General features: G+C 42.4%; 4 protein-coding genes across 7 annotated transcripts; 3 read left to right on the top strand and 1 right to left on the bottom strand.

Moving 5' to 3' along the window:
* The first annotated feature begins 1804 nt into the window (after positions 1 to 1804).
* Positions 1805 to 2467, top strand: LOC141043077 (uncharacterized). Its single transcript, XM_073511994.1, has one exon. The coding sequence runs from the start codon at positions 1805 to 1807 to the stop codon at positions 2465 to 2467; it is 663 nt and encodes a 220-aa protein (XP_073368095.1).
* A 3019-nt stretch (positions 2468 to 5486) lies between these two features.
* LOC120976911 (uncharacterized) lies at positions 5487 to 24339 on the bottom strand. 4 transcript variants are annotated; one of them, XM_040404581.3, is made up of 7 exons: positions 23893 to 24339; positions 23612 to 23818; positions 23213 to 23270; positions 6775 to 6881; positions 6349 to 6661; positions 6077 to 6258; positions 5487 to 5957 (listed from the first exon to the last, which is right to left on the bottom strand). In XM_040404581.3, the coding sequence occupies exons 4-7, from the start codon at positions 6877 to 6879 to the stop codon at positions 5838 to 5840; spliced, it is 720 nt and encodes a 239-aa protein (XP_040260515.1). In that variant the 5' UTR covers positions 6880 to 6881; positions 23213 to 23270; positions 23612 to 23818; positions 23893 to 24339; the 3' UTR covers positions 5487 to 5837. The 4 variants fall into 4 exon arrangements, 2 of the variants coding, with proteins under 2 accessions (XP_040260515.1, XP_040260516.1); XM_040404582.3 differs by having other exon boundaries at positions 23612 to 23805; XR_012205520.1 differs by lacking the exons at positions 5487 to 5957; positions 6077 to 6258; positions 6349 to 6661; positions 6775 to 6881 and adding an exon at positions 17825 to 18512.
* On the top strand, positions 7502 to 16673 carry LOC109758277 (ubinuclein-1). Its single transcript, XM_020317128.4, has 13 exons — positions 7502 to 8327; positions 8681 to 8767; positions 8839 to 8931; positions 9514 to 9590; positions 10179 to 10743; positions 11010 to 11103; positions 11191 to 11303; positions 11777 to 11863; positions 12633 to 12755; positions 12872 to 13006; positions 14928 to 14975; positions 15619 to 15720; positions 16093 to 16673. Exons 1-13 carry the CDS (start codon positions 8013 to 8015, stop codon positions 16444 to 16446), a joined length of 2193 nt encoding a protein of 730 aa, XP_020172717.1. The 5' UTR covers positions 7502 to 8012; the 3' UTR covers positions 16447 to 16673.
* Positions 18892 to 20106, top strand: LOC141042489 (uncharacterized). The gene is made up of 2 exons (XM_073510974.1): positions 18892 to 19023; positions 19481 to 20106. The coding sequence occupies exons 1-2, from the start codon at positions 18892 to 18894 to the stop codon at positions 19937 to 19939; spliced, it is 591 nt and encodes a 196-aa protein (XP_073367075.1). The 3' UTR covers positions 19940 to 20106.
* Positions 24340 to 25018: the final 679 nt, after the last annotated feature.

Genomic DNA, 25018 nt, shown 5'->3' with positions numbered 1-25018 from the left:
TTATATTTTTATATTACAAACTTATCTTCTTTCGCTGTAATTTTATATGCATGAATCGAACTGAATAATATTAACCCCGTGTTGGATATAACTTTATCTAACTTTAAAAGCTTTTTCTTTTTCTAGCTCTCGACGATCTTTCTTCTGACGATTTCGACCATGTTCACTGTTGTGTCTACTCTAAGGATATTGAGCTTACCTACGACCAGACACGATTCTTTCTACAACGCCTTTTAGGAGATACTTTCATCCGTTGCCGTCCATTTGTCCATGTCTTGACTCACACTAACACCAAAGACTACGTCATGGTTGGTTACAACTGTCCTTGTTAAAATACCAAACGTATTTTGCTCATATATAATATAAACAATACTGATGTAATATTGCTTATATGTAAAATTATAAAGAACCTATTTATTCAAACCTAAAACAACAAAACTTCCGTTGTTCTCTTAATATGTTGTTTTACCTGTTTACACACAAACCTGAACATGCTAGGAACTATATTACTTCCAATATGGAATTTCTTAATGTTTGTGCACTCACCATATTCAGACATTCTTTTATTTATTGTCCAAGTGACAAATCAACGGTTTTAATTTCTATTTAATTTCGATTTTCTTCTAGAAAATTCCGAGGAGCGTTGTCTCAACACTGAAGAGATGGGTGGACATGCCAACCAATGGCAGGGTAATCCTTGAAGCTCCTGATGAACCTACACATGTCATCACTCCTTCATCGTACTACATCTCCAAAAACGAAGGCAGGATGGTAATAGAAAAGTCTTCTTTCAGAGACTTCATATCAGCTGCATCCTTCGTTGAAAAGAACGTTGTTCTAATCACTTTCAAAGAGCGCCATGACCGTTCTGTGTCCATCATCATTCAGCGCATTATGTAGATTCCGTCGGAACCAACACCTAAAATGGAAGCAAACAGTGTATCTCCTATAATGTTTGACGCTCGTTTCATGATGATGCCTCTAGGAGCAAAACACTGATTACTATAAGTTTGCTAGTTAGGATGGTAGAGTAATTTAATTATTATGGACCATGTGCTTGCTTGAACTATCGGAATAATCTTTTGCAACTTATGTAGCTCTTACGGACACTCAACTTGCTGTTTCAACCATCGGAATGATCCTTTGAAACAAATGCTGTTTGAACTATCGAAATGATTCATTCGAATAGTTCTTATCCTTTGAAAAGTTCACAATTCAAAAAACCAAAAAACAAAAAGATTCATTTTCAAAAATCAAACGAAACAAGAATCAATTTGTGATTCAAAACCTCTACCAATGCCATGTTATCAAACTTATTCAAACCATCTAGTGAAACATATCTCATTTAAAAACCAAACAGGACTCCGTTTTCAAGTCCAAACTATATTTACTTCAACTTTTCCTAAACACACACTTGTGCACCGAATAACATAAAAACCGTGCCTCCCTAACCAAGGAAGATTATTAATTGAAAAAAAGTTTTCACAACAAAGGCACGACCATGCATCTGCTGAGTGTTCTACCGTTTACACGACTACTTTCATAGCCAAAGATGGATCACGCAGGCAGCACACAACGAATAAAAAAATTCAATGAAAAAGACAAGTGAAAATCTAAAAAAACAGATAAAACAAACCCCTGTTTCCGAAATTCTACGCCTGGAACCGCCGCGTGACTAGCAACTGCTCTTTGGCGGTTTCCTTTTTTGCACGACAAATTAACCCTTTCATTTTTCCGACTCCATTTCATCCTCTTTCTCGAAAGTTTCTTGCCAGCCGCAGTTCACCACCGCACACCTCCAGCCATGGACGACGGGAAACTAACAACACTCACCGAACACATCACTACCCACGGTACAACCGTGCTTGAGGTGGTGTACACCAACGACCCAAGGACCATGGAGCGGATCATCAAAAAGTACGAAGAATGGCTAAAGGAGGAGAAGAACAAGTTCGTCGGCCTTGACCTCGAGTACACACGTAAGAGCAGTTACATACGACAAGGGATCGCCGTCGTCCAACTTGCCATGCGCGAGCATGTCCTTGTATACCACTACTGCAGATCCGAGCGCTCCCTGGCGTTAGTTGACTTCCTCCAACGGAAAGCGGTAACTTTCACTAGCGTCGACACCAGGAACGACAAGACCATGCTTGCCCGTGCATGGATCAAAATTCCAGACGAGCACCACGTCGACATCCAGAGGCTATTCTGCATCAAGGGTGGTGGAGAAAGGGACTCCATGGCTGACCTTGCAGCGGCCATCATCGACCCCTCATACAAGAACATGAAGAAATCATTCCCAAAGGAGAAGCACCAGTTCTGGGAGTGGAAGCCACTTTCCCCGATACACGTTGAGTACGCGGCAAAGGACGGGTATGTTAGCTACGAGTTGTACAATCCTAATCATCAAGAACGGGCTACGTCACCTCCACCAACAACCAATGAAAGAAAGACTCCGCCCACGTAAGAGCAATGACGAGGGATCTTCCAGCGGCTGGAAGCGCCGGAAGGGAAATAGTGGTTGGTAAATTGCGAGAAAATGGATCTCTACATTAAACTAGTAGGAACTACTATTATCATAATTTAGATTGTATGAACCTATGTTGTAAATATGTTTGTTGTTGCTCAAAGATGTTGTGTCTATTGTATTACTATTTTACGTTTGAACTTTGAACACAGTGGTGTGCTCATGTACAAATGCATACTACGTTTTGCATGTCTAAATGCAATTAGCAAGTTATGTCCCAGTACTGAGCAAGCATATATTGTATCCATGATTATAGAACGAGAGATATCTCACACGATATTGTATTATAATTTTCATACTCAACCTTTACAAGATGCATCGTGCATTTACAAGAATATGTGATGATATCGTTGTAAACTTTCAGTACAATGCTTATTAAACATTGGCGTGAACAATTCATAAATATTGCAGAAGATCATTCGGTACACAGTCACAAGCGACGAGAACTTTGTTACTTTAACCACATTGAAAAAAATCCTTGCCTCCATTGAGCATCCTTGCTATTGCACACAGGTTCCTCTCCGTACACCAGTTCTGCACGATGCCACAAGACTACACTACTGTGTGCAACTGACCTATGTACAAGCGTGACTCACTAAGTGTCTACTCAATCCATGCCTGTGGTGCCACGCACCTGTGAACCTAGAGACTACACACCTGTGCATCATTAACCGAGCCCCTCTAACCAGATATTCGGACCGATGCCTCTACTGCCGTACATCCGTGCCTCTAGAATCTTGACAGCAGGAAGAGGGTTCAAAACCGTGCCTCCACACAACCGTGCTTGTACTGACTGCACTTTCGTGCCTCTGTTTGCTGGATCAACGTGACTCACATGAAACCCACAGTAACTCTACGTGCTCCGCACGCGTGATCGCCAATGCAACTTTGGTGCTGCACAGACGTGTCTCTCAGTATACCCGTACCTCCACAACCGTGCTTGTACTGACTATAATTCCATGCCTCCGTTTTGCTCAATCCACGTGCCTCACATAAAACCAACAGTAACTCTACGTACTACACACACGTGCCTCTCGCATGAAACCCATAGTATCTCGCCCGTACAACTTTGGCGCTGCACACGCGTACCTCTCAGTATACCCGTGCCTCCTCACCACCGTGTCTGCACTGATTTCAATTCCGTGCCTTCATTTGCTTAATCCACGTGCCTCACATAAAAGAGATGCACAGCCGTGCCTCAGAGTAAACAACACACGTGCCTCTACTGTATTGATAACTATGACCCCAATTAAATAACATTCGTCCAAAAAAACATCTTTAAAAGAGATGCACAGCCATACCTCTTCTACAAACATACAACAGCAATGAACACTTAGGTTCATATCGTTTCATGTATCTAGACAACATTAAACTGTAGCATAGATTTTTAAACAAAATCCATTTATGTTCAAAGGCTATAACTAACATCACTGCGGCAGAAGATTGAAGATAACAACAAGCCTCCCATCACGCTCTTTGAAAGTTATCAGCACCAAGCTGTTTACTTCAATAGACGATGCCTGGAGAAAATCACTGAAACCTTCCTGTTTGAACACCATTCTACTACCCAAGCCAATGAAGTAGGAGCAAGTAGTGCTCACATATATATCATCTGTTGGGGAACGTAGTAATTTAAAAAAAAAATCCTACGCACACGCCAGATCATGGTGATGCATAGCAACGAGAGGGGAGAGTGTTGTCCACGTACCCTCGTAGACCGATAGCGGAAGCGTTAATACAACGCGGTTGATGTAGTCGTACGTCTTCACGATCCGACCGATCAAGTACCGAACGCACGGCACCTCCGAGTTCAGCACACGTTCAGCTCGATGACGTCCCTTGAACTCCGATCCAGCCGAGTGTTGAGGGAGAGTTTCGTCAGCACGATGGCGTGGTGACAATGATGATGTTCTACCGACGCAGGGCTTCGCCTAAGCACCGCTACGATATTATCGAGGTGTAATATGGTGGAGGGAGGCACCGCACACGGCTAAGAGATCAATGATCAATTGTTGTGTCTATGGGGTGCCCCCTGCCCCCGTATATAAAGGAGCAAGGGGGAGGCCGCCGGCCAAGGAGGAGGGCGCGCCAAGGGGGGAGTCCTACTCCCACCGGGAGTAGGACTCCTCCTTTCCTTGTTGGAATAGGAGAAGGGAAGGGAGAAGGAGAAAGAAGGAAGGGGGCGCCCCCCTCCCTAGTCCAATTCGGACTAGTCCATGGGGAGGGGTGCGGCCACCCTTTGGGGCCTTTCTCTCCTTTCCCGTATGGCCCATTATGCCCAATACGAATTCCCGTAACTCTCAGGTACTCCGAAAAATACCCGAATCACTTGGAACCTTTCCGAAGTCCGAATATAGTCGTCCAATATATCGATCTTTACGTCTCGGCCATTTCGAGACTCCTCGTCATGTCCCCGATCTCATCCGGGACTTCGAACTCCTTCGGTACATCAAAACACATAAACTCATAATATAACCGTCATCGTAACGTTAAGCGTGCGGACCCTACGGGTTCGAGAACTATGTAGACATGACCGAGACACCTCTCCGGTCAATAACCAATAGCGGAACCTGGATGCTCATATTGGCTCCCACATATTCTACGAAGATCTTTATCGGTCAGACCGCATAACAACATACGTTGTTCCCTTTGTCATCGGTATGCTACTTGCGCGAGATTCGATCGTCGGTATCTCAGTACCTAGTTCAATCTCGTTACCGGCAAGTCTCTTTACTCGTTCCGTAATACATCATCCCGCAACTAACTCATTAGTTACAATGCTTGCAAGGCTTATAGTGATGTGTATTACTGAGTGGGCCCAGAGATACCTCTCCGACAATCGGAGCGACAAATCCTAATCTCGAAATACGTCAACCCAACAAGTACCTTTGGAGACACCTGTAGAGCACCTTTATAATCACCCAGTTACGTTGTGACATTTGGTAGCACACAAAGTGTTCCTCCGGTAAACGGGAGTTGCATAATCTCATAGTCATAGGAACATGTATAAGTCATGAAGAAAGCAATAACAACATACTAAACGATCGAGTGCTAAGCTAACGGAATGGGTCAAGTCAATCACATCATTCTCCTAATGATGTGATCTAGTTAATCAAATGACAACTCATGTCTATGGCCAGGAAACATAACCATCTTTGATCAACGAGCTAGTCAAGTAGAGGCATACTAGTGACACTCTGTTTGTCTATGTATTCACACATGTATCATGTTTCCGGTTAATACAATTCTAGCATGAATAATAAACATTTATCATGATATAAGAAAATAAATAATAACTTTATTATTGCCTCTAGGGCATATTTCCTTCATCATCATCACCAGATTCCAAAGTAACTTCAAGGGTTAAAACGCCAGTCCTAGGAAAAGTCACAAACTCCTTCAAACTCCTCACAACAATACCAGGAATAACCTGACAAAAAACATCAAGCTATCAGAAACAGAACAAAAATTCAAAACTATAAATAGAAGAGATAATAAAAATAAATAAATAAACAGAAACAAAGAAAAAACAGTGGAAAAAAATCTGACCATATGATGACCATTAACATTCATGGAATCAATCCTGTGAACAAAAGGACAACAGGGTATGTAGACATCATTAAAGAGTTGACACCTCATGAAATACATCTGCTGATAATTAAGAACAACACCATGGGTGTAATAACAACTCCCAACAAGTTCCATCTCGGAGTCGCTCAAACCATCAAGAGCTACAAAATATAATTACACAGGCTCAAGGGAACAAAAAATCATCATGTGCAATAAAACAAGCTAAAAACTTCCTTAAAAATAAACCTTACCAACAGACGGTAAAGGAGACAACGCATCTCCACGACCAACATGATAAAAATCAATACCAATCCATGTTCCATAATGTTCAAGCCTAATGGTCATTATATCACGAGGACGAACACCATAATCACTGACCAATCGTTCCCAGGAAGGACCATGGAATTTGCTCCTCAACCGACCATGACTAAATAGGACACCATACAAATAACCCTCATTGCACTGAAAAGCAAGATCAGTATCTTCGTCACCCCTCCTTATGGCTAAAGCCCTACACTCCTCGATGTAACGAGCAAGATGAACTCTAACACTGCACGGAACATACTGCACAACAAATCAAAACAAGGATCATAATCAAAACCTAAACAGCATGAGCAACACCAAAAGAAATAAGCGTGTGTGCCAAAAATTGCACAATTATAAAATGATATTCTTACAACACGCCTCCAACAACGCCGATCCAGGACCACACTGAACCCATCTACAGAAGAATCAACAGAAGAACACGGGCCACCAGGCATACGGCAAAAAGGACAAGCCATAACTGCAAGGAACACAATGATTATCAAGAACTAATCCCACAAAACCCAGTTGAAACTTGACATCTGATAGTGTTGGTAGTCCCCACCCGTAACTACCCCATAAATCTCCATATCCCGGAAATATAATGGGAACAAAAAGAGAAATGAAAAAGGGAAATAGGGAACCCACGAAGGTAACCGGCTGGGAACGGCGATCACGCGAACGGGGAAGCACGGTCGACACTAAAGAAGGACCACCGTAAGAGCAGGCAACAAGCGCGGCGGCCGGGACAGGGACCGCCGTAACCACGCGACAAGAGCGGCGGCTGCGACGGGCGGAGACGACGGCAAAGAAAGAACAGTGCTCCACGACGGTTCGCCCACACCAGAGAGAAATAGATCAAAAGGTTTTATAAAACATTAAAAGTATAAGGACTAAAGTGAAAAAAGGAAAAACCAGAAAGGAAAACCAGAAACCGGAAAACACGGGAAACGCCGTGCGCGCGCCAAGTGTCGCGCGGAGCGCCTCAGAAAAGTCTCCCGACCGCTCCGCGCGTGACACTTAGCGCGCGGGGAGCACTCCCCGACTAATCGTTGAGAGGAGCGCTCCTCAATTAGTGATTTCGACGAAAAAGGTTCCTTAAACACGGCTAGTATGGGCTAGAAATATTGGCCCAAAACCATGGGCCTGTTCAACTTTAAATATACAGCAAAGACAAGTGTGGACCGGGGGGATACCGTAAGTCAGAACCTAAAGCAGGTCAAGGAAGGAAAAACAGGTCCAAAGCCCACGCGCGGCACCCTCTTCCAAAACCACGAGCTAAACGGCGGCGAGGGCACGAGCCAACGGCGACGAGAAAGCTACACAACCCGGCGGTTATCCCACGCCCCACCCCCACCCCGCCCCGCCGTCCCGCATTCGCTCCCATCCCCGCGCCACCCGCCGCCTTCTCCCCGACCGAATCCGAGCGCCTCCTCGGCTTCTCGCCTCCTTTAATCCTCTCCCCACGCGAAACCGTGGGCGCTCTCGTCTCCCTCTGCTCCTCGCTCCTCCACCCCGTGGCACCCGGCCCTCCAAAACCCTAGCCGTCGCCGCCACTTTCTCGATCTAATGCTGTGACCTCCCGATACCGTCCCTGCCTCCTCGCGTCGCGATGGAAGGCCCCGTCCCTGCCCCCTCCTCCTCCGCCGCGCCCGCCGTCGCTAGGGTTCCGGCCGCCGCGCCCTCCGCTGCCGCGGCCCCGCAGCCTCTCGCCGCGCAGCAGGCGCCTGCCGCCGCGGTCGCGGGAGCCGCGGCGGGGTGCCGCAGGCAGGTGTTCTCCGTGGAGCTCCGGCCCGGGGAGACCACCATCGTGTCGTGGAAGAAGCTGCTGAAGGAGGCTGGGCACGCGGCGGCCGCACCTTCGCAGCCGCTGGCAGTGGTACCGGCGGAGCCTGCAGTTGCTGCACAACCGGGCCCGCCTGCTGCGGTAAGCAGTACTACTCTTGCTTTGGGTGTTGTCTGTCTGTCGATTGATTTGGGCGTGACAGTTTGCTGCTCAGGTTTGCATCTGCGATTAGATGCATAATTGCATCTATGTGCTCGTTTTCTCTGACCAAATAGTTGCAAGGGCGTTGCACTAGAAGCAAACTGTGCCATATTTCAGTAGTTCAGTGTCATTTCCTGCCGTCTTTGTAATTCATGTAGCTGGTTATGCCACAGCCTTGTCATTCTCACATACATTGCTCTTCGCCAAGCATTTTGTTTTCACATAGTGTATGCTGAACATTTGAGGAGTGCTCTGTGTGTTTAACATCGAGTTTATTATACTATTCAAATCAGGCACCCCCTGCAGAAAATGACGCAGAGGATCCAGCGCAGCCAAATCGGTTTAATGCCGTTATCGAGAAAATTGAGCGCCTTTACATGGTAACGAATGATGACATTATTTTACTCCATATTGCCCATGCACTGAGTTCTGACTCTATTCAAATTGCCAGGGTAAACATAGCAGCGATGAAGAAGATCTTGATGATGTACCGGACGACGATCAATATGACACTGATGATTCTTTTATTGATGATGCTGAATTGGTCGGTTTCTCAATTCTACTTAGCCCTATCTTTTGTTGATGATTCTTTTCTGATCTCATTGATGTGCCCTGCACTAATAAACTTCTACTTGCTGTGTATATTGTTGTGTAATCATGCAGAGATGATATAATATTGCTAATATAACCACTCTTTGCTTACTGACGATGTTGATCCCATTCTCATCTTCACCGTCATTGTGCACTCTGTTTTTACTATCTGTTGTACCTGCCTGAACTCTTGGTTTAGTGCTAGGATGAAAGCAAAATAATTTTTATTAGTTTGATTTGACAACGCCATGGCCCTTTCGGCATTGCAGTACTAGTTCATTCTTTGTATAGTGTATACATATAATGCAACTTGTATGTCTTGAAACGATTGCACTGAATATTCACAGCATATTAGATAATTCTTTGTCTAATTACTTACACCGACTCAGTTTACCTCATGGTAGGCAGGCTTATAGAATTTATCCTAGTAGGTTGACATGTTGAAACATTTTTTCTGCATTGCTAATTCATTATATGCATCGAGAAAGAATTGTCACTGATTGGTGATAGCTTTTCATGTTTCTTATGCTTGCAGGATGAATATTTTGAAGTTGATAATTTGACGACTAAGCACACTGGTTTTTTTGTTAACAAAGGGACATTGGAACAGATGTAAGGTTCCTCAATATTTTTTTGTTATTATTTAATAGAAAATTCACGCCGTCGCTTCTTCTGTTAGCTGGTAGAGTACATCCATGCCATCATAATGGATGTCTGTTTTTTTAGTATGATATCTTGCTGGATGGCATGGGGGCCACCTGTTTGATTGCAACAACATTTCACCATTTAGTCTAGTATACAATGTCTATTTAGCCCACTGTTTGATTTATCACAAAATACTTTGGCTGCAATCGCTAGTGCCTTTTCTTTAGCTATTAACTATACAATCTTGTGCTGTCTGAAATAAGGGCACAGCATGTTGCAACTGTGGCATCTAAGGATGAGCTTATAATAATTAAAGGTACTGATCAAACTTGATGCAAAGCATGATTGTGTCGGTTACAGCCCTAGCTGGAACAACACAAACAACGGATGAAAGAACGGGGTAATAATATGGGGGCAATTTTCATATGTAGCAGCATGGATGTTCTGAGCCAGTTTTATTGAATCAGCAGATCAGATTGGCAGCAACACAATTTTACTTATGCACATGCATTACATATATGTTAGCATGGATGTTACATCAACCATCTTTTGCAGTGAACCTGGTACATCAGCAAATGTCGCGCCAAAGAAAAGGAGAAGCAAAGACCAGTCAGCTGATCATATTGAAAATAATCAGGGTGCTACAGGTGATTATTTGAAGCCTGGGAAAGCAAGCGGTCTGAAAAAAGTAGCTACTGGCAATGGTGAATATTACCATGAAGGCAGCAGAGTGGTGAAGACTAAACCCAGCGCAACCGGAGTCCTAAAAAGGAGATCGACTGATTTTGCCGCAGGTGTTGATTCTACAAAACGTACAAAGATATCTAGTAAGGATGTGTCATATTCCTCTTCAAAAGAGCTAAAAGACCTAGAAAAGTATAAAGCTCCGGCATTCCAGCCTACTGATTTTGGTAATAAGTCAACAACCAGTGAGACACATGGCTACGCTTCAGCGTGCAGGGATAAAGATCCTTCAACACAACTTGATTTTCAACAAAAACAGACTTACAATGGGGAAAATGAAGATCCGACCAGCAAAATATATCGCAAAGATATAGCTGGAACGAACGACTTCTCTAGCATGGATGTGTCTGGTGCTGCCTATCCTACACAAGCAATGGTAATAATTATATCCCATTTACTGTTCTACAGAACACATTTGCATAATAAAATACTCCCTCCGTTCACATTATAAGATGTTGTAACTTTTTCCTGATTCGGATGTATATAGACGCATTTTAGTGTGTTGGTTCATTCATTTCAGTTTGTATGTAGTCCATATTGAAATATCCAAAGCATCTTATATTTGTGAATGGAGGGAGTAAGTAATAACCATCAAACTGGGTTTGGATGCATGCTAAGTCACAATTTGTTTTGATTTTTCAGCACCTGACCACTGGCAGGGAGAGTGCAGGTACCAAACCTAAAGGCACTAGGCTTGAGCGAGCCATTCGGGATCTCCAAAAGATTGCTGCTAATTGTGAGTATTATATCAGCCCCCTTGAATATCTCTGTAGACTGTAGTTGCGCCGGAAGTAACTGTAGATACTTGAAATTTTCCTTGCAGACAAATCGCCAGCTATTGATATTAGTGAGGCTGACCCAAATGTTCAGGCATCAGCTCAAAGACGCTTGCCTCCAGAAGTAAAGCAAAAGCTTGCCAAGGTTGCAAGGCTATCGGTATGTAGCAGCACCACCAGTTTTTCTTGTGATTCAAATGCATCTGAAATTCTGAATTATGAATGTTCGTATTCCATGTGATTTCTTATTTATGTACATTCTTGACTAGTAAAGTTCAGAAAAAAATGTTAACCTTATATCTTTTAGAAAATTAATGCTTATAATCAGAATATATGTACAGACACATGTGTCATACTGCCTTTCATTCTATGAACTTACATTTTACAGGGTGTCTTATACTAGTGGTAATTGTTTATATTTTTTGTGATACCATAATTAATTATGTCAGTAAGAATTAGTGTGGCAGTAGTTCATTTGTACTAATTGATCTTCCATTTTGCAAATAAAACTTACAACACTTGGTAAACTATGCAAACACCTTTTGATTTCTCACTTCAGTGAACTTTAAAGCTGTATTGCTTGAATTTGAATGGTATAGTATCGCTAGCTGTTTGTAATATTGTTGTTTGCAGACAAATCATGGAAAGGTACAAGAAAATGAGTTGATGGATCGGCTCATGGGCATAGTTGGACACCTTGTTGTGCGTAGGACACTGAAGGTGAGTTGTGGTCTTATATGGAAGTAAGTAGCCATGTCGTTGGCGCTTGGCTCCTGAATTTTTAGTAGATGTGTTGCTTTGTTCTGAAACATGTCTTTTGTATATGCCAAATTGGAAAAAGGAAACATGTTACTTGCTTTGTCATGATCTCCAGTAAGTAATGTAAACCATCATTTCTATAGAAATATAATAGCCAAAAAGATCACAGGGTAATTATGTTATGGAGGAGCTTTTTGGGGTGTAATATTTTATTGTTTTCAAATGATCTATAATGTAAATAGTTTTCTATGTGTTAGTCTTTACTCTTTAGTAGTCAAAGTTACAAGAATTTGACTTAACACAACTTAAAACATCATGTCTATTAGAACATAGGTAGTAGATGCCAATTGGTAGTATGTTTCAGTTTAGTACATTCTCATCAAATTAAAGAAAGTATAATTAAGAAGTGAAAAAAGCCTTTTCAATACTTCGTTGACGTTGTGAAAGTTTGTTAGAAATGAACAATAAATTGGCTACAGAATTTCCTTTCAGAATTCAAACACTACAACTACCACCACCATGAGTAACAAATCTACTGTCTGGATGCGCCGCAGTAAAAACAAAATGAGATGTTGCTAGCGAGAATATCTTATTTTTCATTAGTCTGTAGTTTCTAAATCATGCTTATGTTGGTATTCTATGTGGTGAACTGATCCTGTAAGTGACCGTGGCACAGTCATCCTTTGTGCATCGCTTATTTCCATCTCTAACTCATGTTACTTATGAACAGAGAAACATGAAGGAATTGGTAAAATCAGGACTCTCTGCTAAACAAGAGAAGGCTGATAGGTTGCAGCAAGTAAAAATGGAGATCAATGAAATGGTCAAAGCAAGTATGGCTGCCAAGGCCAAGGTAAAGATATATCTCATTATGTAATAAGTATGAAACTTCCATTATCTTCCTGATGTTAGCTTTCGTGTTTGTTACTTTTGATGTTAGATGCTCTTTTTACTTGTATGTGCTGCCAGGTCAATGAACAACAAGATGGCTCAGCTGATGATTTTCAGACCGTCACTGACGAAAGAAGAGATTTGAAAGGAAAGTCTGCAATGAATAGTGCACTGGAGGACAGAATATGTGATCTGTATGATCTGTATGTTGAGGTATAAATCTGTAATCTTATCAAATTTTGGTGTTTGGACAAACTGCACTGTTGATGATCATTTTTGTTTATTTACAAGGATGCAAGAGGGGGGTTAGTACCGAGGTTACCTGTTTAGAGCCTATATAGTCAACTCTCAGTAGAAGGTTCCCTCGGAACAATTATCATTTATTTCAAGCTATTCCGGATCTTTCTATATCTTAAAAAAATCCGCAAAGTAACAGTAGGATGAAAAAATAAAAGGAAGTGTAGTCATGCTCTATTAGGTTTGCCTCCCCCCCCCCCCGATCCTATGGTGTCGCTGTCACGTGCCTCCCACTGAACATATATGCTCTTGGGCTCAGCTATGATTTACCACACATGAAAAGGCATAATGTCTCCTCTCTCCCATTTTTCCATAAGGCATAATGTCTCTACTCTCCCATTTTCTCATTTACGTCCTCGCTCTGCTTTTAACTCTGCAGTAATGAAATCTCTCCCCCTATCTCCCTCTCTTATCGTAACCCTTGCTCTGCTCCACCGTAAGGTTGAAGCAGACACAAATATTATTCTTACTAATTCAATATGGAAATAAACAAGAACTTTTGGACATACATAATACTGTCCAGTTCGGACATACATAATACTGTCCAGTTATCCATTAGGGAATAATTGAGATTTTTTTTGTGACAACTTCTTTTGGTTCTTATTTATTTTGTAGTACCATTTAATAGCGAAACACGTAAAAGTGGGTTCAGTGAGATTCTAGTCAGGATGTAAGTGGCGTTGGGTCCCACTAGTCCCACATATGCCACCCACCAAAAAAAGATCAAACGGCGCTTGTGGACGTCCAGAAAAAATAAATGGCACAAATGGACAGCCCAGAAAAGCCCGTAAGGCCAACGGCGGACCACAACACTCGACGCGCACCGCCACCGCCACCGCGTTCGCCATGCCCTAGGCGCCGTCACTGCTGCTTCCCCATTCCATCCCTTCCTTCCATGTCGCCGCCGTGACATTTGGGGGGGGGGGGGGTACTATCTCTGCAATCCTGCCGATACTGTCTTCAGCTCCGGCGGTGGCGACGTCGGCTTTGACGGCAGGCACAGCTGGGGACGGCGGATGAGGCCTTCGCGGCCTATGGGATATGGGATCGGTGGATGCCGTAGTAGTAGGCGGTGAGGATTGATGCAGATTCAGGTTGCAGCAACTTGAGAACTGAATGATATGGAGCAAGGTTCAGACTTCAGACACCTCATTGCATGCCATTCCCTTCTAGGTAGTAGATGAAAGGTTCAGACTTCAGACACCTCATCGCATGCCATTCCCTTCTAGGTAGTAGATGAAAGGTTCAGACTTCAGACACCTCATTGCATGCCATTCCCTTCTAGGTAGTAGATGAAAGGTTCAGACTTCAGACACCTCATTGATGCAGATTCGCCACTCTCCATTACATCTTTGATAGCCAGAATCATCTCCTTTGTAGCTATGATAATCTAAGTTGTAGATAAATGTTGAATCTAGAGATTTAGAGTTGCCAATTTCCTGTACTATCTTTGCTCTGTACTGAATGATCGGAGGGGTACTAGTTAGGCCTGTACTAGTGGCACGGTACTGTAGTACTCCTATATCAGTGTCAGTTTGCTTTGTAAATATGTGGTACTCCCTCCGTCCCATAATATAAGAATGTTTTGGACACTAGTGTAGTGTCAAAAACGTTCTTATATTATGGGACGGCGGGAGTACTATGTGGACACCACAATGGACACCACATACGCCACAAAAAAATTAATTGGACGATGACATAGTCCCACATAAGAAGTGGTGGTCAGAGCGGGCAAGTCCCACAATGTCCAGCGAGCTGTCCATTTACATCCTGAGATTCTAGCTTCATTCCTCGTAGTTTAGTTTAGTTGACAAATGTCTCCTTGCGTGCTTGTCAGGGTATGGATGAAGACAAGGGTCCTCAAAGCAGGAAACTATATGTTGAGGTATTATTAGCCCTGAGCTCCTGAACCTTTAATTTTTTTCTTCATTTTGTATGTACTATGTAGAGATTTTAGTCTCAGCCCTCAGTTTTTCACCATCACTCAAAACTTGTTCAGAAAATTTTGTCACCCCTCTCTTGTATAAATATTATTTCCTCTAAATAAAAAATGCTGTTGGGGCCTCCCCTCAGTTTCTTCAGTTGAGAAAATTGTCACTGCTCGTCAGCATTTGTGAGTTTTCTTGTAGTGCTTTCATTTGGGAAGAGCAAGGCCAAATTGCTGTTATATTTGGTGTAGCAAATAAATTTGTCAGCCAAAAGAAATAGTATAACTTAGGTAAATGTGTAGTGTCCATTCTGCTTGTTATTTCAGTTTGCATCATGAGGTATCATTGGTCTTATATTATTCCAAAATTGTCAAAGAATGCCTGTAAATGCTTTTACAATAGGCAGTTTTCAGCTGTATACTCTGTCAATATTTATGTGGATTGTGGTCTGTGATTTGCCAAGGGGTTTTCAATATAGGTTTTGAGTAACAGAGTGAGGCTCTGCTTTTCAAGGAGCTTTGTTATGGGTGCCCAATTTATCTCATGAGCATCTGCATTTATCTTTAGTATGCTTATATGATACTATTTTCTTGGGACCAGCTTGCAGAATTATGGCCACAAGGTTACATGGATAAATTTGGAATCAAAGATGCCATATCTAGATCAAAGGAGCGAAAGGGAACATTACACAACCAACAGAAGGTCATCATTGTACATGTCCTTTTTCCGTATTTACTCTAAATATTCATGGTTAGAGTTAAAAGCTACTCCCTCCATCCCATAATATAAGAGAGCGTTTTTGACACTACACTAGTGTAAAAAACGCTCTTATATTATGGGACGGAGGGAGTAAATCAGATGCAGCATAATGATGAGCACATATGGGTTGAAACTTGAAAACATCCCATGATAGTGTGAAACCTGTTGTCTTACGAATTGTCGTATTGCAATTATCAGTTGCTATTTTGCTGGAGAACTCGTTTGCGTAATGTAGCCTTGTATCTACTCTTCAAAGTAGAGTAAACTGCACAAGATGAAGCTTACTAGTTTTGCTGTTATTTTCAATTAAACCAGGTTCTGAATGAGGAGAGACTGAAGCGGAAAAGGCTGGCTGCGGCAGCGAAACTGCCAGATAGCTACCCTGTTGTAACACAAAGCACAGCGGCCATGCAAGTGGCACATCCATCCATGTCCAACCCCGTTACAACATACCCTGTGACTGACTATGGACAGAACCAGGTCCCGAAAAGTCTTGAAAGGGTTCGCGAAACGAGCTCAAGTGCAATAGCTGATGAGAGCAGCAAAAATGCTGGTGACATGAAGAAGAAGAAAAGGAAGTCGGATCCTGATGTTGTCGATACACAAGCCAACATTGTTACCATGCCCACCGTGCTTGGTCTCCCTTTCTATGACCAACAACCAAGCTGATTATTTCGCTGTGACATCAGATAACTTTATTTCTGCTCGTAAACTTTTGGGGGGTGGTGTGAGAAAATATCCCTGTAGAGAGAGCATGCCATTTTGTAATCTCTCCCGGTTAATAGAGTTCGGTTCGACCCCCTTTATATCGGTCGTAACTTGTAAAGCATGAGTTTTATCTGTTACCGTTGAGATGTAAATTCAGATTGGGAATGTGGTAGAATTGCCCTTGTGTATTTCGAAGCCAGTCCGAGACAACCCCCAGGGAACAGCGCACAGATTTGATTTCCAGCCCCATAAACATGGGCAAACTGGGGAGCAAAGAGGCACTGGTTTGCTCCAGGTTCCATGATATAGCAATCAAATGGGTTCGTCCACTTGCTTTCAAACAAGAACCGAATTCTCTTTTATGTTTGTTAATCGATCTAGTAGCTTATTACTCCTGCTAAACTAAATACGGATTTTTGGGTCAAAATCTTAGTGTATTGTAAAATCCCAACCTAATTTGAAATTCAATCCTTATATGGGCAGGAAAAGCTGTTAGATTTTGAAATATAGAACAAGGGGAAAATGCATTTTGTATTATTTTAGTCCACATCCATCTTGGACTATATATGTTCATATCCATGTAACCATTGGCTGGACTTACAACTGCTGAACTAAGTTGTGTTCAAGTTATCCGATAATTGGATGTTGAGATTAATCCTGGAAATGTGAAGAAGTTCATTAGTGAACAATACAATAGGCGAAATATACTTAAATGAAAATTCTATCATTATGGAAATACCAAATTGTGGAGGAGATGGCGTGGAGGGGCGAGGGATGACCCTCCCGGTCGCTCACTACTCGACCCATAGGTGGCGTCTAGGGGTGGATTAACAAGCTACCCGGCTCATTTAGCTTATAGCAAGCAAAAGCCCCTTCTCGGCTCGCCTCATTTGAAGTTCGTTAAGCTTGTAAGCGTTGTTAACATGCATTACACAAACATCTAATAGGCGTCCAACTTCTTGAATAATTTTTCGCCACAAAAATCAAATGCTAGATTATGGAAGGAACCATTCCGTGGCATGTTCAGCACATTCTTCACCATGTCCATGCATCTAGGAGCTCGATGTTGCTGCAGGTGCTCGCTCGTTGCGCCTAGGCATAGAGGTTGGAGATGGGGAGAAAAGGGGATGAGAGATGGTCGGCGGTTGTCGACGAACCATGCACAGCCGAAGGCGACTACAGTGATGCCCTTAGGCGGTGGCGGTCGAAATCCTAGCCGTTCCGTCGTCGCTTCTTCCTTCCCCATATTGCTTTGGATGCCAAGTTGTGGCCTATGGAACTGGAGCGCGGCTGTGATTTTTACGAAGGGAGACAGTTACAACAGGTGGATGTGCGCTAATTGTTACATGGAATGAATTGCCAGACTGCCATAAAACGTTGTCACTTAAGATAAGAATATAGCATGTCACTATGTGTTGGCATCGCTTATGCCAGATACATCCATTTGAGGGATAAACTTGGGACAAACTTTCTCGGACGGAGGGAGTACATGTTAACAACCATTTGCAACGTCAAGCAGTTCACAAAGATGCTTTTTTTTGTTTTGGTTTTGCATGGGCACAGAGATAATTACTTGAGGAAGAACGGTCAGAAGTCCACAGTACTGTGAATGTATTCGTAGCTCTCGCTTGTATCTTTCTTGTAGCTTCACTTGTAAATCAGGTTGACTCAAAAAATTGCAAACAAGAAGGTGTGCTGCAACATCTCCATGCTTTTTCCAGTAATTTTGTTGGTTCAGGCCAATCTGTTAACAGTCAATCTGTCACGTCCAGCCAAGCAAATTTTTGTCCATATCAATTAACACCCGAACTTTTTAACCAAAGAGACAGCTTGAGATGGGATGCCTCCAACTCTAATTTGTTGGTACGAAACGATGGAAGGAAAAACTTTACTGCCTTCCCAAATTTGTTTACGAAAATACCACTGTAAAGCACTTGATACGGAGGGAGAGCGTAGAACCACCAACGAATGGATACATTACATGCACCTTGAAAAGATAACTTGTCCACGTCACGGATCCGGGTGCTCTGTAGAAAGTAGCCGTTGATAATTCCAGGCAGGAAATTAAAGCTTACCACAAGTTACAGGACTGCTAATCTGTACGTAGAAAGAAACACAGGCGCGCGAACAGATTTAGAAGAAAACACATCTGGCGCCCGGTGATGAATTCATAGTCAAGAATAGAAAGGCAATACTCCTGGGACTTTAAAAGGAGATGCTAGGCGCCAAGTTTGTCACCAGGCATTGCCGGATCATCTACCGTCAGCCCTCCTCTCCGACGCTTTCTGTTCAGGTTGCAAATTTTCTTCTCATTATCTTTCGTTGGGTAGTGGATAGTGGTGTAGTAGTGACAATTTCGGTTGGATTTGATGCAGGATCCTCGTTTCTGGGTCGAAACTTTTGTAGATGGCTGACAAACAGAACAACAAGGGGAAGGAGAAGATGCGCTGCTCGGACTCGCTGTCCGACGATTCAGATTCAGTACGGCCCTGCAAGAGGCCCCGGCGGCCGGCTCCAGAGACCACCCCGGAGCAGCCGGTATGATCCTGTCGAATTCTCGCTTGTAGGATCGATTCTGTTGGTAGAAAGGCCGTATGCGATTTATCTTCTGTGTTGCAATTCTGTGCTAGCGGATTCTAGGGCTATTTTTTCTGTGATGTTTCTTGAGATGGTTTCTTGTTCTGGGTAATTTCTGCCTTAAATTTTTTTTTGTCTCGAAGAACTCCAGATCTTATGGATTTCTGATAGATTTTATCACTCAACTCCGTGGACTGAAAAAAGGGCTTGCCCTGAATTTTCATCCAATCCCTGAACTAGTTGACATTATGGGGCAAAACAACTCATAAAACCAATAGACAAAAATCTCGTGTGCTCCAACTCTGGCATGGCAGTCTTTTTTAGATTGCAGCAGAGAGAACCTGATCTGATCTTTTTTTTTTTCCGAATGGAACCTGATCTGATCTGTACAACTATCTAACACTCCTAAATTTGGCAGAGCGCACAAGGTTCCCTGAAAATCAGGGATCGTAAGGGATGGCAGCATGGTATCATCATCGACGGAAACAGAAACTGGAAGTGCAAGTACTGCCCCATGGTTGGGCGCAGCGGCGGCGTCACCAGCCTCAAGCATCATGTTGCTGGTGGCAGCACCAGGGTAAGGGCCTGCCCATCTGCTCCTAAACATGTCTCCAAGGAGGTGAAACGTTGGTTGGACAGTAGAAGGCGGAAACCAAAGTGGACTGCACGAAAAGGGACTGTTGTGCAGCCGGCTATGGCCACAACCACTGACCCCAAGAACCCTGTACCCAGCAATTCGACACAAGGTTCTGATGAAAACAGTGCATTCCCCTCCCCAGCATCATTCATGACACCTCTTGTGGACATGATGCTTGCTGCCGCGGAGGTGCTGAGGGCGGAGGAGGAGCAGGCCAAGGACTCTGAAAAGAAGCCATGAAGAAGCAGGAAGATTGGTGGAGGTGTAAAAAAAAATGTTATCTTAACCTCTGCGAGTTCAAATCTTATTTTAAGTACTTGTTAATGTAACTTGAGGATGCTTCATACAGTATTTTCCTCTTGGGAGAATGCTGTCAGTCTTAAGAAAAGTTGCATTACCATTTAGAACGCCTCATGTTTCAACTCTATACGATGATATGATGCCGAGACGTTCTCGTTGAATGCTAAAAGTTGCACGTCTCCGCATCATTTCTCTCATGATCTCTCCTCTGCCTGTCTCAATCTACTGGCGCATATCTGATAATGTGAATGTACACGCCACTATAAGAATGGATTATAGATCTGTAAGTGCGTACTTCGGTGACATTGACATTGACATTAACATTGACTTAGCCGATTCATAAGCATGTTATGGGCCATGGACTATATATATGCTACACAAAGTTAATAACTTATCTAGCCCCAAATGTAGAAGACTGCCATGCCATAGTTGGAGGCAGAGTGAGTGGAAAGTTCAACATAAAGCTTTTGGCTATTTGGTCTGTATGATTTCAGGCAACTAGTATAGTTACCCTGTAACTAGTGAATCATGGTAAGACTAATTTTACGATATAGAGTTGGAAGGTAAATTTTAGCATAAATCTCGAAATCTCTATAGTTCTTTCAGAAAATGAAGGAGGTTTACCCAAAACAATTTAGTCCTACTGGAAGTGTTTTAGCTGTTAAAAGCAAACAAATTATGGAAACCATCAGCTAGTTATTATTACATATCTAATCATACCTATGTTGTCTCTTTATGCTAAACTATTTTCAATTTTTTTGGAAACCTGTAATGTGTTTTTCTAATTGGGTGCACAGGTTGCATAGAAACCATGGGTGCACAGGAGGATATGTTCTCAGTTGCCAACTTGTCATGGCCGAGGGAGTATCCTGTGCACAGTAGTTCTTGTGCAACTGGTGCACCCTACAGTATAGATCTATATAATAAAAGTTTCGGAAAATGATCATATAGACATAATGTTCATCTATAATGTTAAAATATTTCAGTTACAAATTCAACTCACAACGTGAGAAACAAAAAAAAAGCCCAATCATGCTACAGATGGTAGTTTAATCAAATTGGGCTATGAACTGTGCAATTAACACTACCACAACCAAATTTGTCATTTATGTTTCTCAAGCCTTGAGTTGAACTTCTAACTGAATTGTTTCTTAGAAACTTTAGTATTGACTTTTATGTTCTGATGCATCGGCTGTACAAGAGCTCTTGGTGCACAGAATACATTCTCTGCCATGACCAGCTCTTGGAGAGTATCCTATCCGCCTAGAATTTTTGTACAACCGGTGTATCAAAGGCCAAAAACACATATCAAAAGTTCACAAAAAAACTGAAAAAAATCGAGTACATACACGCTGGATACATTTAACATGGTATACAATTTCACTACAAAGTTCAATTCACAATTCAAGAAACAAAAATAAGAAATAAAGATGTGGTGGTGTTGATGGCCCTAATTTACAACTGATTTTGAATAAACAATTGTTCATAGGATGATCTGTCTTTTTGCTTCTAGTTGTAAATTAAATTCATATTAAAATTTTGTGACACAGTAGACGTATGTTCTATCTGTACACTGACTTCATACCCTCAACCTCGCATGGACTACTATCTAATGTACAAAAAGGCTGCAACTCCACCCAAAGGGAATCAGCATTAGGTTTCATGGTCTTGGCCCAGGATTAAACGAGTTGCTCTCTTGAGAAATAGGTGGCCTGCAAGAAGCTTCAGGTTTTTCAAGTTGCCAACCACCTAAAATTTGTCAGTGAAGAGGCACCCGCAGAGAGCTCAAAAGCGTTTCAGGTATGAAACCCGGGGATGGCCTCAAATTTTGAAGATGCAAGTTATTTGGAGGTCCAAAAGAATACAACGGGCAATTGTTTTATGTGTGTCCACACACTATGAATCAAAATACTACCAGTACTGACTTTTTTTTGTTCTACATGGTCTTTCCCACAATCAAATCGAATGTGTGGCCCCGTCCAAAACAATATTGCACCTCCGACCCTTAGGAGTTAGGCGGTACTACCATTGAGGCCTCAAGGTAGTAGTAGCGTATGTATGCGTGTGTGTTGGGGGGGGGGGCATTTGTATTGGCTTTTTTGGAGTCACGCCATCTTAGATGGTGCTGAGATGAGATGTCATCATCTGGTTCACTAACTGACAGTTGGCGTCATGGTTTAGGATATTTTTAGATGAAAGGTGCTTGCCCGACTTTAAATAAGTGAAGTCCTTCGGTTCGATATCAAACAAACTGTTGGCCAGCCAGCCAAATGAAGTGTCAAACAAAAGTAAAGCAATACAAGGCTAAACAACCAAGGAAAATAAAACCAGGTAGGTGGGAGAGAGGAGGCCAACCACTAACACATCAATACTTTGTAGGGGTTCCCATGGTATGTCCTAGTCCGCGACCGGAGCCTGTCGAAGTATGCGTGCCAACGAACAAAACCATTCTAGGATTCATTGGAAACATTGCCACCTCAGGTGGTTAGCTATTGTTTGTGAAAGAAATTGGTTGTGTTCCCGAACCCAACTTATATTATTTTTATTGTGTTTCTTTTCTTTTAGTTTCTTTGATGTTCTTGTATTTGTTCTCATAAATAACAACACCATGAAGTGAGTTGATGTTTGGGAACACACAACGGATTGGTTTGGCAAAAGAAAAAAGATAACCACCTTAGCTAGCAATTTATTGACATGAAAAATACTCCCCTAACATAGTTCGAATATTATTTTCCTAGTATATTCATGTATAACGTAACAATCAAAGGTGTATGTAGAGACAAAGTCAATGTCCAAAACGACATGTATCTATGAATAGGCATGCAATTATTTAGTTCATTTGACTGAACTAGCTAGAATTAGATGGTACGCTAACAAAGGAGTATATATGTTATTCCCATCAATTTTTCACTATTATTTTAAACATTCCACCAGGTATTAAAAAGTTTTTTTTTGTGAGGAGGGTGCCCAGAGTAACTTCACACATCACAAGACACTAGTAGGATATAAATGAGGCATGGTCTATGTTAATCATCTCCCCAGAAGTCACATAATCTCCATATGAAATCATTTGAAAAATCGTAATGCCCTTTTGTTAACTAAATCAGAGTGGCTAATCTCTAAGAGAGTGACTTATTCGATATCAAGCAATGGGACACGTTAAGATAAATATTTAGAAGGGTGTTCATCTCACAAAGCTAACACAAGACTTACCTCATCCTGGAATCACGGTTGCATAAAATGGATGAAGGTGCTCTAGCCCCGATTGCTCCTGTAGATATGGCATGTAAATGTCATAATTTTGCCATGGTAATCTAACTACTGAGTTGTATCGTTTCTTTCATTTTTCAAAGCATGTTTTTACAGATGCTTTTGGGATCTACTAAGTAGCTAGGTACATGATCTATCATGATTGATCTTGTGTTTTAGGCCATGTAGTCACGCATCATGACCCATCTTCTTCGTTAGATTTACACAAAGATGAAAAGCGAGGATGTTGACATATATATATATATATGTGGTGGCATGTGATCGCGTCATCATTAAGGCCACGACGGGAATGATTTTCAATGCATGATCTTGAGAATGTTGTAGGAACGATTAATTACGTACCTCATGTGTCATGCTTGACCTTCCAGTATTGAGTCAATCTAATTGGGCGTCATGATCCATTTTTGTCATTAGCTTTATGCTATGGAGATTTACTTAAGGCCCACCGTAGCTCTAGTGAGCAATGATTGTACAATAACTTAGACATGTGCATAGCAATGAGAGCCGAGGGTGTTGTCATCTACAGATCTGGTAGCCTGAAATCACCTCCTGTTAAAATCACGAGGAGACATCTTCTCAATGGATGATTTTGCTAACGATTATAGGATTTGCTAAGAAGGTACCTTATATGTCGTGCCTTCTCTCTCGGATTGGGGGAAATCCAGTCGAGCGTCGTGATCCATCTTTGCCGCGAGATCTACACCATGGGCATCCATCGAGGCCCGCCATAGATCTGAAGAGCAGCGATGGCGAGAAGTGGCGTGTGTTGAGGGTATTTTGATCTATCTAGATCTGGTGGCTTCTGTCGTAGCTTCTTGCGATCTAAAAGCTAAAACTAGGAGGAATGGATCAAGGCTTTCAGTTGGCAACAAATTGAGAATGAGCGGTAGGAGGAGGTCAGATGGTGAGGCGAGCTCCCAGCCATAGGTATGGTGCCTAATGGTGGGAAGGTATGGTGTCAACAAAGAAGTAGAGACCATACAGAGGACTAGAATTGCTATAGATAATGGAGAATTGTGTGAGAGGGGCGGCGGCGGAGGCGGAGGCGGAGGCGGAGGCGGAGGAGGGGAGTGGGAGGGATGGGTGGGGATTTAGGGTTAGGTAGGCTTAAATACTAGACATGTTGGATATTTTAGGAAAGTGTGTGCATTTTTTGCTAGATAGCCCCTTTAATAATCTAAATTTCCTAGAAATATTAGTTTCATAGGAAAGGATAGACTTACTAAAAAATACCAGAAGATTTTTCAAGAAGCTACACTAAAGTCTTGAATACTTGATATCCCTTATAGAGTCATGAAGAAGGATATGAGATGCAGATTGACGGTAAGAGATATCTCATGCAAAAAGCCATCTCAAATTAAAATCTTACAAGTATTACTCTCACCTTTATCTACACAAGTCACTTAGTCTTGTCTTAAGTCAATTTTTATTTAAGTTTAACGGTTCTGAAAACCGTTAGTAGTCCCGATAGTGTGCTGCTCAGGGCTAGGAGTGCCAGAGGGGATCACACACGGGGAGTTTACCCAGGTTCGGGCCCTCATCGTGGAGGTAGTACACTACTCCTACTTTGGATTTGATTGATGGATGAAAATGCCTCGTATGAGGGGCTTACAATGTATGTGGTGATAATGCTATAGTTACTATGATGATGATGTTGGGTGGCTCGAACTACCCCTGGCCTCACCTTATAAAGGGGGATGAGGCCTAGGTTTACCCAGTTGGCTAACCAACCTTAGAGTCCAAATCAGA

The sequence above is a fragment of the Aegilops tauschii genome, chromosome 3 (genome assembly GCF_002575655.3).
Source record: "Aegilops tauschii subsp. strangulata cultivar AL8/78 chromosome 3, Aet v6.0, whole genome shotgun sequence".
NCBI lineage: Eukaryota > Viridiplantae > Streptophyta > Magnoliopsida > Poales > Poaceae > Aegilops > Aegilops tauschii.
Note: the sequence above shows the minus strand (reverse complement) of the source record. Positions and strands in the feature narration are given on the sequence as shown.

Bases quoted from the DNA above. Each gene is read 5' to 3' on its own strand.
- LOC141043077 (XM_073511994.1), top strand. From the start codon at position 1,805: ATGGACGACGGGAAACTAACAACACTCACCGAACACATCACTACCCAC.
- LOC120976911 (XM_040404581.3), bottom strand. From the start codon at position 6,879: ATGGCTTGTCCTTTTTGCCGTATGCCTGGTGGCCCGTGTTCTTCTGTT. The intron at 6,662-6,774 runs GTAAGAATATCA...TTTGTTGTGCAG, and splicing joins GGCGTTGTTGGAGGCGTGTT to TATGTTCCGTGCAGTGTTAG. The intron at 6,259-6,348 runs GTAAGGTTTATT...TATATTTTGTAG, and splicing joins GTCTCCTTTACCGTCTGTTG to CTCTTGATGGTTTGAGCGAC.
- LOC109758277 (XM_020317128.4), top strand. From the start codon at position 8,013: ATGGAAGGCCCCGTCCCTGCCCCCTCCTCCTCCGCCGCGCCCGCCGTC. The intron at 8,932-9,513 runs GTCGGTTTCTCA...TTATGCTTGCAG, and splicing joins TTATTGATGATGCTGAATTG to GATGAATATTTTGAAGTTGA. The intron at 13,007-14,927 runs GTATAAATCTGT...CGTGCTTGTCAG, and splicing joins TGTATGATCTGTATGTTGAG to GGTATGGATGAAGACAAGGG.
- LOC141042489 (XM_073510974.1), top strand. From the start codon at position 18,892: ATGGCTGACAAACAGAACAACAAGGGGAAGGAGAAGATGCGCTGCTCG. The intron at 19,024-19,480 runs GTATGATCCTGT...TAAATTTGGCAG, and splicing joins AGACCACCCCGGAGCAGCCG to AGCGCACAAGGTTCCCTGAA.